The 17522-nt window shown below is 53.3% G+C and overlaps 6 protein-coding genes across 6 annotated transcripts; 4 read left to right on the top strand and 2 right to left on the bottom strand.

The window, feature by feature from the left end:
- Nucleotides 1-5: 5 nt before the first annotated feature.
- On the top strand, nt 6-1608 carry J4E90_001285 (uncharacterized protein; the record flags this gene model as incomplete). Its single annotated transcript, XM_051430874.1, has 4 exons — nt 6-127; nt 188-664; nt 716-1435; nt 1491-1608. 4 exons carry the CDS (start codon nt 6-8, stop codon nt 1606-1608), a joined length of 1437 nt encoding a protein of 478 aa, XP_051296361.1.
- Nucleotides 1609-1780: 172 nt separating this feature from the next.
- On the bottom strand, nt 1781-2750 carry J4E90_001284 (uncharacterized protein; the record flags this gene model as incomplete). Its single annotated transcript, XM_051430873.1, has 2 exons — nt 1781-2380; nt 2535-2750. The coding sequence occupies 2 exons, from the start codon at nt 2748-2750 to the stop codon at nt 1781-1783; spliced, it is 816 nt and encodes a 271-aa protein (XP_051296360.1).
- Nucleotides 2751-5763: 3013 nt separating this feature from the next.
- On the top strand, nt 5764-7731 carry J4E90_001283 (uncharacterized protein; the record flags this gene model as incomplete). The annotated part of the gene is made up of 3 exons (XM_051430872.1): nt 5764-6049; nt 6102-7043; nt 7091-7731. The coding sequence occupies 3 exons, from the start codon at nt 5764-5766 to the stop codon at nt 7729-7731; spliced, it is 1869 nt and encodes a 622-aa protein (XP_051296359.1).
- A 4524-nt stretch (nt 7732-12255) lies between these two features.
- J4E90_001282 (uncharacterized protein) lies at nt 12256-14369 on the top strand (the record flags this gene model as incomplete). Its single annotated transcript, XM_051430871.1, has 2 exons — nt 12256-12819; nt 12870-14369. The coding sequence occupies 2 exons, from the start codon at nt 12256-12258 to the stop codon at nt 14367-14369; spliced, it is 2064 nt and encodes a 687-aa protein (XP_051296358.1).
- A 596-nt stretch (nt 14370-14965) lies between these two features.
- RPS5 (ribosomal protein S5) lies at nt 14966-15844 on the top strand (the record flags this gene model as incomplete). The annotated part of the gene is made up of 4 exons (XM_051430870.1): nt 14966-15049; nt 15118-15158; nt 15265-15448; nt 15527-15844. The coding sequence occupies 4 exons, from the start codon at nt 14966-14968 to the stop codon at nt 15842-15844; spliced, it is 627 nt and encodes a 208-aa protein (XP_051296357.1).
- Nucleotides 15845-16230: 386 nt separating this feature from the next.
- Nucleotides 16231-17307, bottom strand: J4E90_001280 (uncharacterized protein; the record flags this gene model as incomplete). The annotated part of the gene is made up of 1 exon (XM_051430869.1): nt 16231-17307. The coding sequence occupies one exon, from the start codon at nt 17305-17307 to the stop codon at nt 16231-16233; it is 1077 nt and encodes a 358-aa protein (XP_051296356.1).
- Nucleotides 17308-17522: the final 215 nt, after the last annotated feature.

Raw genomic sequence — 17522 nt, 5'->3', positions numbered from 1 at the left:
TCAACATGAGCCTTGATAAGATGCACGATGAGAAATTCGAGAATGGGAGTGGGAGTGAGCGGTTGGAGGCGGGGTTTGGTGAGGATGGGAAAGCAGCGAAGACACTGTTGTTTAAGATGGATATCCGGTATGTTTAACTTCTTCGATCTACTACATTCTTCCAGAAGCATGGCGCTGACAGGCACAGCATCCTACCCGTTCTCGCTCTCCTCTTCCTGTGCTCCTTCATCGACCGTACGAATGTCGGCAATGCGAAGATCTTGGGTCTTGAGAAGGACATCAACATCAACGATCACCAATACTCGATCGGCCTATGCGTCTTCTACGCTACGTATATCGCCAGTGAGCTCCCGTCGAACCTGGTGCTGAAGAAGATGTCGCCAAAGATCTGGCTGCCGCTCTTGACGGCGGTGTGGGGGATCTTGACAATGTGCCTTGGTTTCGTCACCAACTTCGCGTCATTCGTTACTGTTCGCGCATTGCTTGGTTGTGCTGAGGGTGGATTGTTGCCGGGCATGGTACTCTACCTTACTGGCTTCTACCGCAGACAAGAGTTGGCTTTGCGCATCGGTATCTTCTATACAGCAGCGTCCCTATCGGGTGCTTTTGGTGGTCTGCTGGCGCGCGGACTCAATGCGATTGGACCTGCTGGAGGTCTTGAAGGGTAAGAGACAGACCCTCACTTCTAACAACCGATATCTAACTGTACAAATAGTTGGCGGTGGATCTTCATTGTGGAAGGCCTTTTGACCGTACTCGTTGGCGTATGCTCCGCGCTCTTCCTACCCAACTCCATCGAATCAGCCAAATTCCTCACTCCCGACGAGAAAGAGCACGCTCGATTCCGGCTCGGCGAGCAAAGCGCATCCCACGAGCGCTTCGACTGGGCAGAAGTCAAGCGCGGAGTATTCAACGTCCAAGTCTGGCTCACTGCATTGGCCTACTTCGCCATCTTGAGCGGACTATACAGCTTCGGTCTCTTCCTCCCCACCATCATCAACAACGGCTTCGCCAAGGACCCCAACGAGGCACAGCTCTGGACCGTAATTCCGTACGCCGTGGCATCAGTTTTTACAGTAGCAGTCGCTCTCCTATCCGATCGTCTTGCTCTACGTGGTCCCATCATGCTATGTACCCTACCTGTTGCCATAATCGGCTACGGCGTCATCAGCCAATCCACCAACCCCAAGGTCCAATACGGCATGACTTTCCTCATGGCAACCGGCATGTACGCAACTGTACCGTGCATCCTCTCTTGGAACAGCAACAACTCTGCTGGCCACTACAAGCGCGCGACTACTTCTGCCTTGCAGCTCGCTATTGCGAATGCAGGTGGTTTTGTGGCCAGCTTCGTGTATCCAAAGAGCGAAAAGGAGAATCATTTCCACAAGAGTCATAGCATCATGTTGGGACTGCTTTGCGCGGCTTGGGTTCTGTAAGTTTTTTGAGATCTTAGCTTTGGTTGGAACTCCCTACTAACGTGTCGATAGGATTGCTGCGAATGTTTTGTGGGTGCGGAAGATCAATAAGGATAAGGCGAGTGGGAAGTATGCTGAGTTTGAGGGTAGAGGTGACGACCGTGACCCGGACTTCATCATGGTTATGTAGATTCATCAATGAAGTGGCTACATCGTCGCCTAGTCTATTCAGAGCGAGCAACCATTCAAGCAGTGTCCCCATACTGCGTGATGTAATCTAAGGGACTGATCTAAGGATCTCCAGGGTGTTGAGTCTTTTCCTAGGTTGACGTGCTTCCACGTCCTCATGAAGTGCAAGCAACTCAACCCTCCACGCCATCGCCAGACGTGACCGACTTCTGCTTCTGCACCCCATCCTGCTCATTCTTCGATTTCTCCTCGTCGACCTGGGTGAGATTCTCCTGTTCCTTCTCCCAACCCACCAACCATTTGCACTTGGAGTCATCAGGAGCCAAATACAAAGGACGCGTAACAGCCAGCCGCCAATAACCCATACTCCTATCACTAATGCTGATCTGTGGGTCTTCGAATGTGCGTTCGAGCGCATCAAAGAAGGCCATGCACTCAGTCTGTAGGCCCAGAACGCGAAGGCACCGGAGGATGCGCGTGATGCGAAGATGGTTATGGTCGAACCTAATGGCCCAGTTGGCGAACTTCTTGCGATAATCTGGCGCGCGGACGATGTGGTATGGAAGGGGTTTGGATGCGGAGATGTTTGTGTGGGCACCTGGTGGGAAAGAGGCTGTTTCAGACGATTCGCTTTGCTTGGCCTCCGCTTCTGACTTGTTGGATATCATGAAGCCGTAGAAGCTGAGCATGCGCTCGAAGCTTCGTCGTAGGTTCTGCCGTAGCTCACTCCGTGAACGGAAGGCTTGCATTACTTCGAGGTTGACGACTGGGGCCTGTGTATGGTCAACATATTGCCAAAGTGATTGAATACATCGTTGCATTCTCGCTGTACCCTGGAGGTATTCATGAGGCTGCAATTCGACATGTGTGGATTTCCACCATGGCGAATACCTCCCGGGTACGACATCAGTAAACGGGAAGGCTTACTTCACTGTTGTATGGAGAACCCTCTGGAAGCGGAAAGAGCATCTGAACATAGTTATGGGACGCTTCCAGCCTGCTGTCTGGCCATGCCAGTATCTCATCGAGTTGCCGACTGAGGGCGTCCTTGGCGCGTACATCGGGGTCGTAGAAGCGGACGATGAGTTGGCTCTTGCCTGCGGTCGCAGCCTGATCAGCCTTTGAGGCATCCGACAGGACCATTTTCGCGCGCTTGTTGAATACGATTGATATTGGATGTTGAAGTCGCAAACAATGTATAAATTATGGGTGAGAGGTCAGAAGTACGCAGGTAAGGCTGCACCCTCACGCCGTGTACCTAGGTAGAGTGCGCCTTCCCTGGACCGGACTAGCTCCATCGCGCCTTTAGGGCTTTCCCTTCCCCGCCAAAACGCAAAGGCATGACTGCTACAACTTGATGAAAGAACATGGTGCGCGAATTGTGAAGTCAGAAGGTCACGTTGTTATTGGATTATTCTGTCTACCAAAATAATCCTGATGTAGGCTGCAGAGACCTGTGTAGACTCCGCCGCGGCTGTCGCAACAGCGACGATCTTTCCGCAAATGTCCGCATGCAACCTAGAGACACTACATACTACCTGGGTAGCCGCGGGTGGCATCGCGCTAATGGTACCGCGATTGTCGTCGTCCTTCGTTCACACTCTGGCGACGTGTCTTCGCCCCATTGAAGCCCTGGAGTCCGCGGGATGAAAGCTGAACGCTGACGTCATCCGCGCAGATTGTTGAACAGCGCCGCTTCCAGGCCCCATTCACCACCCGTGCGCCGTACTTGGACGCTTGGTAGCCAGCGCAAACGCAGGGTACATGATAGACAAACCTGCTCAGCCCCTACCAACGCAGGATTATTCACGCGCTATCAGCGATGGTGTTTTCCTTAAATCTGACTATGGCACTGGCGAAGACTCTGCTTGCTCAACCAAACTCCTCTGCTACCCACAACTATTTGGAAACAACTCTCTCTGATACAGGAGATATATATTGAGATTCATAATGAGCTCCGAAGGTGGGTGCTAACGGTATTCGTTCCCGATGTCCAACCTAACCAATTCCTAGAACGGAAGCCCACACCAGAGAATGGCACCCTATTCCAGGGTTTCGAATGGAACGTCCCGGACGATCACAAGCACTGGCGGCGCCTTGCCGAAGAGCTTCCTAAGCTAAAAGCCATCGGTATTACCAACATATGGCTACCCCCTGGCTGTAAAGGTGCGAACCCTCAGGGCGTTGGCTACGACATCTACGATCTGTACGACCTCGGCGAATTTGATCAGAAAGGTCAAAAGGGAACCAAATGGGGAACTAAAGAAGAGCTACTCGAACTTACGAAGGTCGCCAAGGAGCATGGCGTGGGCCTATACTGGGATGCCGTATTGAACCACAAGGCTGGAGCCGACCAAACGGAGAAGTGCCGTGTTGTGGAAGTTGACCAAGATGATCGCACTAAGGAGGTTTCTGATGCCTTCGAAATCGAGGGATGGCTAGGCTTCGATTTTCCGGGCCGTGGCGAGCAATACTCCAAGATGAAATACCACTGGGAGCATTTCTCAGGTACCGATTGGGACCAAGCCACGGAGAAGAAAGCCATCTATAAGATTCTAGGTGAGAACAAAGGCTGGTCGCAATCCGTGGATGATGAGCAAGGCAACGCGGACTACATGATGTTTGCCGACATTGACTACTCGCACCCTGAGGTTCAAGAAGACGTCAAGAACTGGGGCGTGTGGATCACTAAAGAGCTTGGCTTGAAGGGCTTCCGGCTCGACGCTGTGCAGCATTTCTCCTCAAGATTTACCAATGAATGGATCAAGAACTTGCGCAAACAGTGTGGAGACGACATCTTCGTGGTCGGCGAGTTCTGGTCGGGAGATGTAAAAGAGATGAGCGATTGGCTCGACGATATGAACCACGAGTTCGCTCTCTACGACTCGCCTCTCCTGAACAACTTCGGGTCCATCTCGACAAGCGAATCGGCGGACCTGAGGAAGGTCTACGATAATACACTCGTTCAAATGCGTCCTACCGATGCTGTTACGGTCGTTACAAACCACGACACACAACCTGGGCAGGTGATGGAGACCAAGATCGAGGGCTTCTTCAAGCCTCTTGCCTACGCTCTCATTCTGCTGAGGCAGGAAGGCTACCCATGCCCATTCTACGGCGATCTTTACGGTCTCTCAGAGCCGCATGAGACCCCTGCCTCATGTGGTGGAAAGCTCGCTGATCTCATTCTCGCACGAAAACTCTTCGCGTACGGAACACAGGAGGACTACTTCAACGAAGCCAACTGCATCGGGTTTGTGCGTCGTGGAACATGGGACAGGAAAGCGGGTCTGGCGTGTGTGATGAGCAACGCAGGTCCCGGTCAGATCAAGATGGCTGTTGGCGAGATGCATGCCGGTGAGAAGTGGACTGACATCCTTGGGTGGGAGGAGAGTGAGGTCGAGATAGACAGCGAAGGTTATGGACTGTTCAACTGCCCAGGCACCAGTGTCGCGGTCTGGGTGCGAAGCGATGCTGAAGGGCGGGACCAATTTCCTACAAACTTCGATGCGAACGTATACCACAAAGATTAGATAGGCGGCATTTTGTTGTAGAATGCGACGGGGAGGGCTGCGAACACCCTGAGTGTGTATCGCCTCTCTGAAGAATTGAATACTGCGCCTGACAGACTGGCGGTGTGGACCTTATCAAGCCTCAAACTGCTTGCTTTTCTCTTATCAAGACCCTGTGCGCCGCAATCCAAGGGTTGCAACTCATGGAACCTGCGGGAAGATGGTTGGGGAGATCGGCGACGAACCTTCCGCTTCGGGACCAGCGCGGAACCAATCAATCGCGACAACGCCGACCATTTTAGACGTTTCGCGGCGTTTCTCTAGTAAGCGAGCATGCAGCGTACCCGCCGACAGTGTATACTCAATTCTCAGGGTTGCAGGAGCGTCTATTGACGTCTACACAACATAGCCAACGGCTCCGTGATGCCGGAACTTGTTGCATGTGACATGTGACCCCCGCGATCGCTATGTCTAGATCGTGGGTCTCGTGTCAGGGCACGCGCATCAATTTAACTCCGCTCCTCCGCTTTTCTAGCTTCTGTCGCCCTCGACGAGCCGAACACTCACAGCCCCTTTGATTCTTTTCTTCAGACGTCTACTCTGCCCTGCGTTTCTAACGACGAGCGCCTCGCTGCAGACTTCCCATGTCGCTGATTCAGCATGTTACACAGCAAGAGGGCACTGATCGCGAGGAGGCGTTGGTAGATTTGTTCTTACCGCCTGTCGACCGCCAGATTAGCCGACAGGATGCTGCGGAACGTCGGCTTTCTCTTGAGAGCGCCATCTCGGGAGCTGGCTTCTTGAGCGCACAAGGAAAGAGCGTGAGGAGAGTTATCAGTTACGACATAATACCCAAGCCGGAGGAGCTCGCACCGGGCGAGGAACCTGGAGGCTTGACGCCATACAAGGTGCCGACGGGCAAGCGTATCGGTAAGTTTGGCTGCATCGCATTCGCCTTCTGACCACTAACATGCGATTACAGCACAGGTTATCGTAACGGTTCTTGCGTGTTGGTTCGCTAGCGGCATCGTTTTCGGTTTTGCAGCTTTGAAGCCAATTCTTATCAAGGAAGGCGTTTTCAGCAATCTGTGCACACCCGAAGAGGTGGATGCCGACGTTGAAGTTTGCTTCGAGCAAGATCTCAGGTTGAACTTCTTTTTTTCTTTGGCATCGACTACGGCGAATGTTTCTGCTCTCCCCGTCGGTACCCTGCTCGATCGCTATGGGCCCAAGCTTTGCTTCCTTTGCGGTTCTTTCTGTCTCGCGCTTGGAAGTATCCTAATGAGTCTCGCGTTTCAGATCGAGCATTTTGACGGATATACAATCGGAAACTTCTTCCTTGCCCTTGGAGGCACATTTGTCTTCCTGCCCTCTTTCCAGATTGCTAACGCCTTCCCCAAGTATGCGGGTAGCATCGTTGCGCTCGTTACTGGTGCATTCGACGCTTCAGCAGCAGTCTTTCTCTTCTACAGGCTCACGTACGATGCTAGCGACAGGGCGTTCAAGCCACAAACTTTCTTCCTGGTCTATCTTATCGTTCCAGCAGCCATCGTCATCGCGCAGCTCACCTTCTTACCGACCGAGAACTACAAGACTGAGGCACAGCTAGAAATGAAGCTCCAGAGAGCTGAGGACGCTATGCGAGACGTTCATTCTTCGGATGATGAGCTACCCGATAATGAGATCTGGAAGCGAAGGAAGGCCCGTAGCTCGCGTCGTAAGGAGAGATTGAGCAGACTTGACGAGCTGATCGGAAATGAGGCGGCTCGTAAGATCCGGGAAGAGAAGGCTGAGCAGAGATTGGAAAACTCCGGTGTCTGGGGAGCACTGCACAACAAGTCTGCCAAAGACCAGATGCTGACGCCCTGGTTCATACTGCTCACTATTCTGACCGTGATCCAGATGGTGCGAATGAACTTCTTCAGTTAGTAAATCTCTCTAGTGTGCTTGAACACTGCTAACATTTCGCAGTTGCTACTATCCGCGAACAGTATACGTACATGCTTGGATCAGTCAAGCTCGCAGAAAAGGTCAACGACTTTTTCGACGTTGCTCTGCCCGTCGCTGGAGTTGTCGCAACTCCCTTCTTAGGCGCACTGCTCGATAACGTCAGCACACCTGGCGTACTCTCCCTCCTCGTTGTCATCATCGCCGCCATCGGAGTCATCGGCTCTATCTCAACTCTTTGGGCTGGATATGTCAACGTTCTTCTATTTGTCTTCTTGCGCCCGCTTTATTATTCCGCCATGTCTGACTACGCGACCAAGGTCTTTGGTTTCGCTACGTTTGGACGAGTTTACGGGACCATCATCTGCGTGTCCGGTCTGTTCAATTTGTCGCAGACTGCAATCGACGCCTTGACAAAGGGCTTGTGGCACGGCAACCCAGTCCCGATCAACATCATTCTGGCTGCTTTGGCGTTTGTCATAGGCACGGCACTCGTCATATATGTCTCGGTACAGGTTTACCGTATGAGGAAGAAACTCGACGAGGAAGACGCCATTACCGTGACAAACACCGAAGTAGGTTCCATCATGGAAAGCCTGCTCGAAGAGGACGAGCCGAGGTCCTACGGCACAGTCAACCGCCAGCGACAGCCATGGGAGGTTTAATACGACGGCGCGAAACTCTACTGATTCTTACCTCCGACATTTCCAGACCAGTCCGACGATATTCCTTCGCCGCTGTCATTACGAGTACGATTCAAATACGGCCGTCGTTGAATCATGCTTCCGATACTAATTGGTCACCTTCCTAACGTAATTAAAAGTTGTCATATTCTGTACGAGCGGGCGTTCATATTCATCGCGTTATATTGCAGACTGTCATCAGCCGAGCATCTTTATCAATAATAGTCATCGTCAAGCGAGCGTTATGTGTACGGGTTTTCGGGTCATGTTACATCTCATTATGTTTACGGCGCCAGATTGCAAGTCCATGTAGACTAGATTGCGATTTGTAGAAATTGTTCGGTATTTCTGATATCCGTTGTCATCATCCGTTGTTGTCTGTTTCAGTTCAAATCAAATCCAAAATCCATGCAATCCATTTTTGCGTCAAGGCTGCAGATGCAGGCTGTCAAGACCTCGATACCACTTGCCCAGATGAGCAAGGCAGTGACGCTAAAATTACGCCCCTCTCTTAGCGCTGGTGTGGGGCTCTGCGGCCCAGCCCCCATTCTCGAGCTTTCGGTTACCGAACCCCTCACAGATCGTACGACACTTTCCATCCACCACGAGCAGGGAGGGCCGATATCGCTGCCTGAGAACGACCACCACTAATTCTAGAACCGTTACATTCGCTTGGTAAACTTGGTACCTGCGGCCGTTGTCTTGGAGCCATGGGCATGCTTTGCCTTATGACGCGTTGCGGTGGTACATCGTCTGCCTAAGCTGACATCCTCGCCGCATGCTGGGGCCTACGTCCACCGTTGTGCTGGAACAGTCGAGTCGACAAGTTGTTTCAAAGTGAATCTCTGGCGCAGCTACCTAGGTATACTGCTGACGTCTCGTGGAGAGGGTTCACCTTGACTGTGCTGCAATGTCCGTCGGCCGTCCACCTGGACTTCCCAGCTGGCACACCGGTGGCTCTCGAAGCATGACAGAGACTTATTCACCCAAAATATGCAGCTGTTTGGCGTCTGGCGCGCTTTTTTAGGAGCTTCTCGTTCTCGGAAATACCCAAGGCGCATTCAATAGACGTTACTATCTGTAAGAAGAGTTGGGATGCTGGAAACGGACAAAGACGAAAGGTAGCCTGACACAATGGAGTCCTCCATGTCCTGGGAGAGGAAAAGCCTCAGCACAGCCGAGTGAGCCCCCATCTCTAAGCTCAGCATGCATCGCGAAACTCGTACTCTGTCGTCATGGCATCTGTATCCTCGTGGCGTTTTGGAGCCCTCGACCCAACTCGAAACCTCAACCAGACACATGATCAACGTCGAAAGTGTCGTTTGCGTTGATGACAAGTATCTTTCTGCATGTCATCGTCATGGCCGTGTTCACGGTCTTCGCCTGGGGCCATCTTTACAACCCCAAACCCGCGCCACAGCCTGCCATTGCAGATTTGGGGCCGATGGAGAGCGACCATGCAGTACGCCTCCCTCAGTTCGTTGCGCAACACGCAGTCGAGATGGACAGAGCTGCTGACATTCTTAGACATTGAAAGGAGGCGTGGGAAACAATCAAGGGTCGATGTTACATGTTGACAGCTCCTGACATTTGTTCTACCCAGCTGCTTGGATATGATCGGTCCTGAAAACATATATGTATGGCAGTCAATCTACTTGTATTGCCCCAAGCACTTTCAACGCATCATTATTTCCTCTTCTTACATCTCCTCCTGAACACTAGGCCAACCTGAAACCATTGCCGAAGCTCGGATTCCATCATGGGTATCCGGTTTTCCCAGTGGGTTGCTCCGTCCATTGTACTTCACAGTACCCTCACATCTGCTCTCGTCGTACCTAGAGCCGCGTACAGCGGAAATGGCGAGCCTTATGGCACTGGATACATCCATCCGACCACCATAGCCGCATCATCTTCTATGGCTTCTCAGGCCTCATCCCTTGGTACGTCCTGCGTTACTTCCGGGACCATAACCATAACGCTATCAGGCTCGAGTATTGTGCCGCCGGCTTCGATAATTGGCACCTATCCTGTCGTGAGCGGCCCTACCATCACTGGTGAGAACAAAATATATTCAAGTTGATGGGCAACATCTGATATCACTGCAGGTTGGCCATCGGCTGCTTCGTCAAGCTCGATTGTATCGAGCAGCGTTCTGGATTACCCTGCCGAATCATCCGTGCCACCTCCTGAGAATCCAGCGACTTCAGACTATCCTGCTGTCACTCCTACTTCGAATGTGGCTTGGTCCACTGGCGGCGGATATGGCCCTTCCCCTGCGCCTGTCTCCCCCCACCTAAGTAAGCTTACGAGCAGTGCGATCCCGGAGAGCAGCGCAACTCCAAGTAACTACAGTACGTCTTTCAATTCCATCACTACTCGCGCGTTCCACTATGTATACCCCAGACAGAGATTGCTGGAACACAGATAACTAACCTTGTGATAGATACGCCCTTGCCGTATGCCACCAACCCTGCGACAGCATCAGTAGCACCCTACCCTATCACCTCTCTCCAAGGGGCACATGTATCACACAGTGCAGGCCCAGTTGGTACTTCACCAACTCTCCACGTTCCGTATCCGACAGGAAACGTTACATCGAAGCCTCCTTCTGGAACGGGGTATCCGACGTCAAGCACCGTGCTGCCGTATCCGAAAGAAAGCGATACTTACTTATCACAACGGTCCGCTACATCTTCTGCATTAGGTTTGTTGACTGGCACATCACGAAGTCGCGTCAGTATGTGCCGCTGACTTTGTATAGCTACTCCTGATTATCCAACGCCATCCCCAGCTCTTCCAGTTTCCTCGGCACCATCTTCAGCCCTTCCTGACTATCCAGCATCGCCTCCGGCCCCTCCTGTGTCTTCAGTGTCATCGTCAGGCTCTCCTGTTTATTCGGCATCAACACAGGTTCCTCCTGTCTATTCGCCAACACCGACGCTTCCCGTCTCGTCACTCTCCTCAGCCTACCCTGTTTCGCCAGCATCGTCTTCTTCCCCTCCCATGCACCCAGAATCCTCTTCAGCCCCTCCAGACTATCCGGCATCGCCTTCGGGTCATCCCACCCCTTCGACGTCGCCTTCTGCCCCTCCTTCGTACCAGACATCGTCGTCAGCCCTTCCGGACTATTCGGCATCAACACCGCTCCCTCCTGCCTCTTCGACAGCATCGCCGGCCCACCCTGTCTCGCCGACATCGTCAGGCCTTCCAGACTATTCGGCATCAGTACCGGTCCCTTCCGCCTCGCAGACATCATCTCTGGCCTACCCCGTTTCGCCGCCATCATCTTCAGTTCCTCCGATGTCTGCGACGCCATCATCAGCCCTTCCCATCGCCTCGACGCTCTCTTCAGCCTACCCTGTTGCGCCTACATCGTCTTCAGTCGCTCCCGCTTATCCAGCGTCATCTTCGGCCGCTCCCGCGTATCCAGCGTCATCTTCAGTCGCCCCCGCGTATCCAGCGTCATCTTCGGCCGCTCCCGCGTATCCAGCGTCGTCTTCGGTCGCTCCTGAGTTCCCAGCTTCATCTTCGGCTCCTCCAGGCTATCCCACGGCTTTCTCAGGTTCCCCTCTTGAGCCAACGCCATCTTCAACTTCACTCGCAGCACCTACTCCAATTGTCAGTTCTACGCCAAGCGTCTATGTCCCAGCCACCTCTCTTCCGCCAGTGTCAGGGAGCATGACTACGATGTACTCGGCAGTTCAGCCTGTAGCTACTGATTACCCGGCATTGCCTGTGGTATCTGCTTCCGAGATCTCCACGGGTACTGAGCAGCCCGGTATTTATTCCCCTTCATTCTTATCGTCGAATCTCAAATGCTTACTCCATACTAGGTTACTCAGCGGCACCTACTACCATGATCACCAGCGCTATTACGTCCTCCGCCAACTCGAACATGTATGGCACGCCTGCTCAACCGACAGGAGGATATGCAGGGTTCGCTGGAGTTGGTACCTGAGTGTTCTGGAGATGAAACTGGTGACTCTGTCCCACGGACTGAAATTGGTGATGCAGCAGCAAACGCTAGGGTTGGCCTGTACTCGTACGCCTGTATCAATTTCCTTTGTTCCACGTGTTGACATTTGGGTAATGTTTTGGGTTTTGGAGTTTGCCCTGGTATCTAGAAAACCTACTGAATCCACTCGTTTACCAAGCGATGCACGATCATGAAGGTAATTTTGTTCGAAAGCTGCGTAGCCGTTTCTGATTGACAGGGTACAATCCCGGCTTGTCGGATTGCTCAGAGAACATGACGTGGGGTTCGCGGATCAAAAGTCCGTGCGTCTTCGCGTTGCTATGGCAGGGAAGTAGCGTCGCGTGGGCGGCTAGTGCTGTTTACCGCTCACCGTCTGAGCTCGCACCACCACATATTACATAGACGTGCTGCACAACTTCCTTAGACTACCAAAGTTGAACAACCAAACTCACAGCAGGTGCTACCCTTCGACAACATACATAACCCCCCAAACCGTCAAGTTGGCGCGCCTCAAAGAATCCCCGGTCCAGATGGATCCGCCTCCGCCTCTCTCGCCAAACAAGGCACCCTTCTCGCCTGGGATGCCCATCTTCCCAGCCAGTCCCGACCGCGGTGCTGGCTCAAGATCTCCGTACGGCGACTCCAGGGGCTCATCGCCAGTCCTCTCGCCCTCGACACCCAACCTCCGCCCCCACTCGCCCCTACGACACACACACCGCCGAACCGATTCCGATGTTTCCGTCACAGCCCTCACAGGCATGTTCGAGAACCTCGAGGTTAAGGACCCACGGGAAGCATGCAAGCGCTTCAAGGAGTTGCTGGACAAGGAGAGGATACGACACGCGGAGAAGTTGAACAAGATCGAGAAGGAACATGCCAAGAAGGAGCGCGACCATGAGTTGTCGTCGAGCCGACGCGACGTGCGCATCGACGAGCTGAAGCACGAACTTGAGCAGACAAAGGAATCACTTGCAAACGCCGTTACCAAGGAAAGATTTGAGAAGAGAGTCCATGAGAGCAAAGCTGCCATTGACAAGTGGGCGAAGGCTTTCCAGGAGAACGAAGAGAGGTGGAAGAGTATGGACGCCAAAGCTGTAAGTATACCATGCTCTTCTATACAGTTCCACCTATTAACATGTTCCAGACGGAAGCAGCATCGCGAGCCAAGTCCTACGAGGGCAAATATAGACACTGTAAGGCGGAGTACATAGCGGCCAACAACGAGAAGCTCCGATGCTCCGCAATGATACCGCAGCTTCAGGCCAAGATTCAGAGCATCCAGCGTAGCTTGCAGCGGGCCGAGTCAGATGTCAAGTTCAAGACCGATGAAGCCGCCAAGTACAAGAACGAGGTGTACAGCCTGCAGGTGGAGATTGAGAGCGTTAGCAACCGACTGAACGAAGAAGTGCAGACACTGAAAGAGAAGCTTGGTCTCGTGGAGGGCGAGCGAGACGCTCTTAAGACGAGCTTGAAAGAAGAGGAGGTTCTGCGCATCGCCGCGGAAGGCCAGATACCGCTTCCATCGGCCGACCCAGAAGAGACTGATGAATTCGCATCACCTGTTCGATCGCCACGCAAGCCACGCAACCTCGCACGCGAGGACGACGACAAGGAAAACGTGTCGCCAAAGAAAAACGCAGTTGATCTGCGCTTCATTCAGCAGGAGCTGGCAGCAGAGAGACGCGCTCGCGAACGTGCCGAGGAGCAGATCGACTTCATGAAGATGGAATGCCAGTTCCAGTGCTGCTCTTGCCGCATCGCTGAGAACAGGGGAAAGCACTACGTCCACGATGACTCACTCGAAGCCGAGATGCAGCGCATCAAGGTCTCGCTACCCATCTCTACGCCCCCAGCCAGCAACCACGGAGACGATGTCATGGAAGGTGTAGTGATCAGGCAAGAGTCTGTGGAGAACGAGCGTCCCATCACACCGCCTGAGGATGTTGTAGTCAAGACAGAGTCTGAGGAGCCCGAGACCGTTGTCGCCTTCTCTCCAGACACAGGAACCTTCCGCTCTGTGCCATCACCTATGAAGTCTCGTCCGTCAGCAGGCATCGTCACACATGCAGAGCCATCACCTGTAGTCGAGATGACCGATGCACCAGCGCCCGACACGGTCGCTCCTGCCAACATATCTTTGCCACAGTCCCGTCCTGCATCGAGAGTCGACTTTGTTCTTCCTACCCGCAGGGAGAGCAAGGCTGTAGACATCAGCATCCACGAAGACGCCGTCGACGACGACAGCGAGGACGAGGACATGTCACCACCGACGCCCGACAGGGAGCCTACTGGGCCTACGACGCCCTACCTCACTCGCACTATTACCACAACAACTACCATCCCCCTTCACTTCTCCCCTGCCACTCCAGCGTTCAAGGCTGGCCGTGGGCCTATGACTCCTTCGACTGTAGCCCACGCTGCAGCCAACGCACAAACCCCTGTTCTGGGTGAACTGTCACTCAACAAGCTAGGCATTGACCGGGAAGCCGCACTCGCAGCGATCCGTGAGCGTAGAGGACGTGCTAGAAGCATGGCCGCTGGTCACGGAACCCCGATGAAGCAGATGGTCGAGGGTGTAAAGGACCGCAGAGACATTAGTGCGCCTGTTACTCGGGTACGAAGTGTATCGCGGATACGGAGATGAGCGATCGAGGATGGACGATGTGGAAGTGGCTGGTGATTGCCGTGCTGACTAGGGTGCAGCGAGAGTCGTGATACCATTGATTTCCTGTTGCGACTTTACCTTGCGCTTAGCGGCATTGCATGGCGTTGGAGGCTATTGCTACATTTGAACTTTCCCGGCGTTGTCTGTCTGCATAGATGTTTTGCACAAGCAACGACTGCGTTATATACCTTAGTTTTGCTTCTTGCTAGTTCTTACGATATTGTAATTGAGTATTGACATGTTCAACTTTGTTTGGTGTTCTGTGCTGAAGTTGCTGTGGATATGAATGGGTATTTGTGCTTGTGACCACCGTCATTTTTGAACACAAAGTCAATTCTGTAAACGATACGTTGGTTGGTAAGAGCGATTGACCATTTTCTTCGCGTGGTGTTCAAGAGACGAGATGAGCGGGCCCCGGCGTGCACACTTCCGCCAAGCCCCGCTAGCGCACGATTGGCGGTCCAAGCGAACGTCGAAATTGATCGCACTCGAACACCTGGATTATCTCTTGCGACAGCGACTACGAACTTCGACGCCCAACCCTCTTTCTCCCTTCCATACCGACAACCGCCATCATGTCTGACAACGGAGAAATCGAGGTCGAGAACCCCACCGGCATTGCCATCCTCCCCAAGGATGTCACCGACGAGCAGGGCAGCGTAAAGCTGTTCAACAAGGCAGGCTTATTACAACTTCCGCCCACGCGCACAATACTGACTTTTTGCAGTGGTCCTACGAGGAGGTCGAGGTCCGCGACATCTCATTGACGTACGTTTCCCCCACGATATCGCGCCGCACACCCGTATAAAAGGACAATGGTGGCATTGGATACTTTGTATTACGCTGCGAGACCTTCGGCTAACTGAAGCCGCAGCGACTACATCCAGATCCGCTCGCCTGTCTACATCTCACACTCCGCCGGCCGATATGCCGTCAAGCGGTTCAGGAAGGCCCAGTGCCCCATCATTGAGCGTCTCACCAACTCGCTCATGATGAACGGCCGTAACAACGGAAAGAAGCTCATGGCTGTGCGCATCGTCGCTCACGCTTTCGAGATCGTACGTCTACAATCTGCCAGGTTTCGGAATCGCGAAGATGGCATAAAATGCGCGTCGGGAGACGGCTGACATTTGCAGATCCACATCATGACCGACCAGAACCCCATCCAGGTCGCCGTCGATGCCATCGTCAACTGCGGTCCCCGTGAAGACTCCACCCGTATCGGTTCCGCCGGTACCGTCCGTCGCCAGGCCGTCGATGTCTCTCCCCTCCGCCGTGTCAACCAGGGTATCTCCCTTCTCACCATCGGTGCCCGTGAGGCCTCTTTCCGCAACGTCAAGAGCATTGCCGAGTGCCTTGCTGAGGAGCTGATCAACGCTGCCAAGGGTAGCAGCAACTCGTACGCCATCAAGAAGAAGGATGAGCTCGAGCGTGTCGCCAAGTCCAACCGATAAAGGCGTGCGTTCTGTGTATGGGTGTGCATGGTGTCTCTGGGAGGAGTTCTTTCGAATGGCTGTTCTGGTCGTTTTTTGATCGGACAGGATGAGGGATCTTATGCATGGCATGGCTTTCCTAGGCGATTAAGACCTCTTTCATGGTTGCATGACAAAAATGGACAATACGATACCACGTTCAGATGAGCAGCTGCTGCGTGAGAGGTGATGTCGACTGCCACCGACAGGCGAGAGGAGGCCGGACCCGCTGTTGGAAGGCATCGTGTAGCTGTGAAATGCCACTTCATGTACAACACAATGGCGGAAGTCGTTTAGATCTTGGATGAATTCCAGTACATCCAAATTCATCTATGGGTATCTCATCTTTGCACTTTCTACGTAAATGTCTATGCTGCCGCCCGCCCTAGCACAGCCCTCTCTAATATGGCTCCAAACTCTTCGAAGCCGACTTTACCACTGTTCTTCTCTCCAAGTTGCTCAGCTTCAGCATAAGCCTTGGCCATGACCTCCTCATCAATTCTAACAAGCCAGTCGTGACCTGTGATCATGATGTGACCCCCTTCATTTTGTAGTTGCTGCATAAGCCCACTTGCGCGGATCAATCTCTCGACCCAAACCCTATCTTTACCCTCCGCGTACGCTGCGTCGACCAAATCCACGGCACCCCTCTCCTTCATTGTATTCCTTACAAAGGCGACACACCTCTCCCGTCGTGCGGCTTCCATCTCGGCCTCCTTTTTCTCCTCTGCTTTCCTCTCCTCCCGCTCCTGTCTTGCGCGCTCGCGAATCTCTTCTTCGACAGCCGCTCGCCGAGCTTTTTCCGCTGCCGCAGTTGCCTCGCGCTCTTCACGGCCTTCTGCCTCTTGAAGACGACGCATCTCGGCTTCTGAACGTAGCCATTCGTTGTACGCGCGTTGTTGGTCTTTTCGAGCGAGCGATTTGGCTTTCTTGGTGCCGACTACGCGTTGGGTTGGTGGGGGACGGTTCGCGTTTTGTGGTGGGGGGTTTGCGGGGCCGGGTGCGAAGGCATCGTCGGGTAGTTGGGCTTCTTGTGCTTGAGTATGTGGCTGTTGATGTTGTGGTAAGGGGACGTCTCCGAAGAGGGCTTGGTGCGGTGGTGGTGTAGGTGCCCGTGGCGGTCGCGCGGCTTCTACGCCGTCGTCTTGAAGGACTAACCGCTCGTCCAGTGGTGCTTGTTCTCCTTCATCCCTCTGTCCTCCAACCGGGTTCCTGATACCTTGTTCGGTTGGGCGATTCGTCTCCTCATTATTTGCTCTTTGATCATTGCCCGCCTGTGCTGCTTGCCGTTGCGCATTGTACCATTCGCCGATTTGTGGGGCGAAATATAATGTTCCGCAAAGTACTGCTGTGTGTAGAAGATCTTGCGACAGAGGTGTGCCAGATCGCGTAAATGGCAGCAGAAGATTCAGGATGGTGAACGGAAGAGATAGTATGGCCCCCATCGTGACGTTTGTGTTCGTATGGTCAATGCGCAGGTTTACGCGTTGACGGAGCCTTTGAGTCGATGAATCGAGGTGGGGTTTTCGCGCGAAGGCCGATCGGTAGTGATTGGAAACCGCTAGCGGTCCATGTAATTGGGAAGTGGTATCTGCGGTATAATAAGGATTCGATGCTTGTGCAATAATAGTAGTCGTCGTGGCGCTAGAAATGTGCTTCG

The sequence above is a fragment of the Alternaria incomplexa genome, assembly GCF_024043165.1.
Source record: "Alternaria incomplexa strain BMP 0042 chromosome Unknown scaffold_1, whole genome shotgun sequence".
Taxonomy (NCBI): Eukaryota; Fungi; Ascomycota; class Dothideomycetes; order Pleosporales; family Pleosporaceae; genus Alternaria; species Alternaria incomplexa.
Note: the sequence above shows the minus strand (reverse complement) of the source record. Positions and strands in the feature narration are given on the sequence as shown.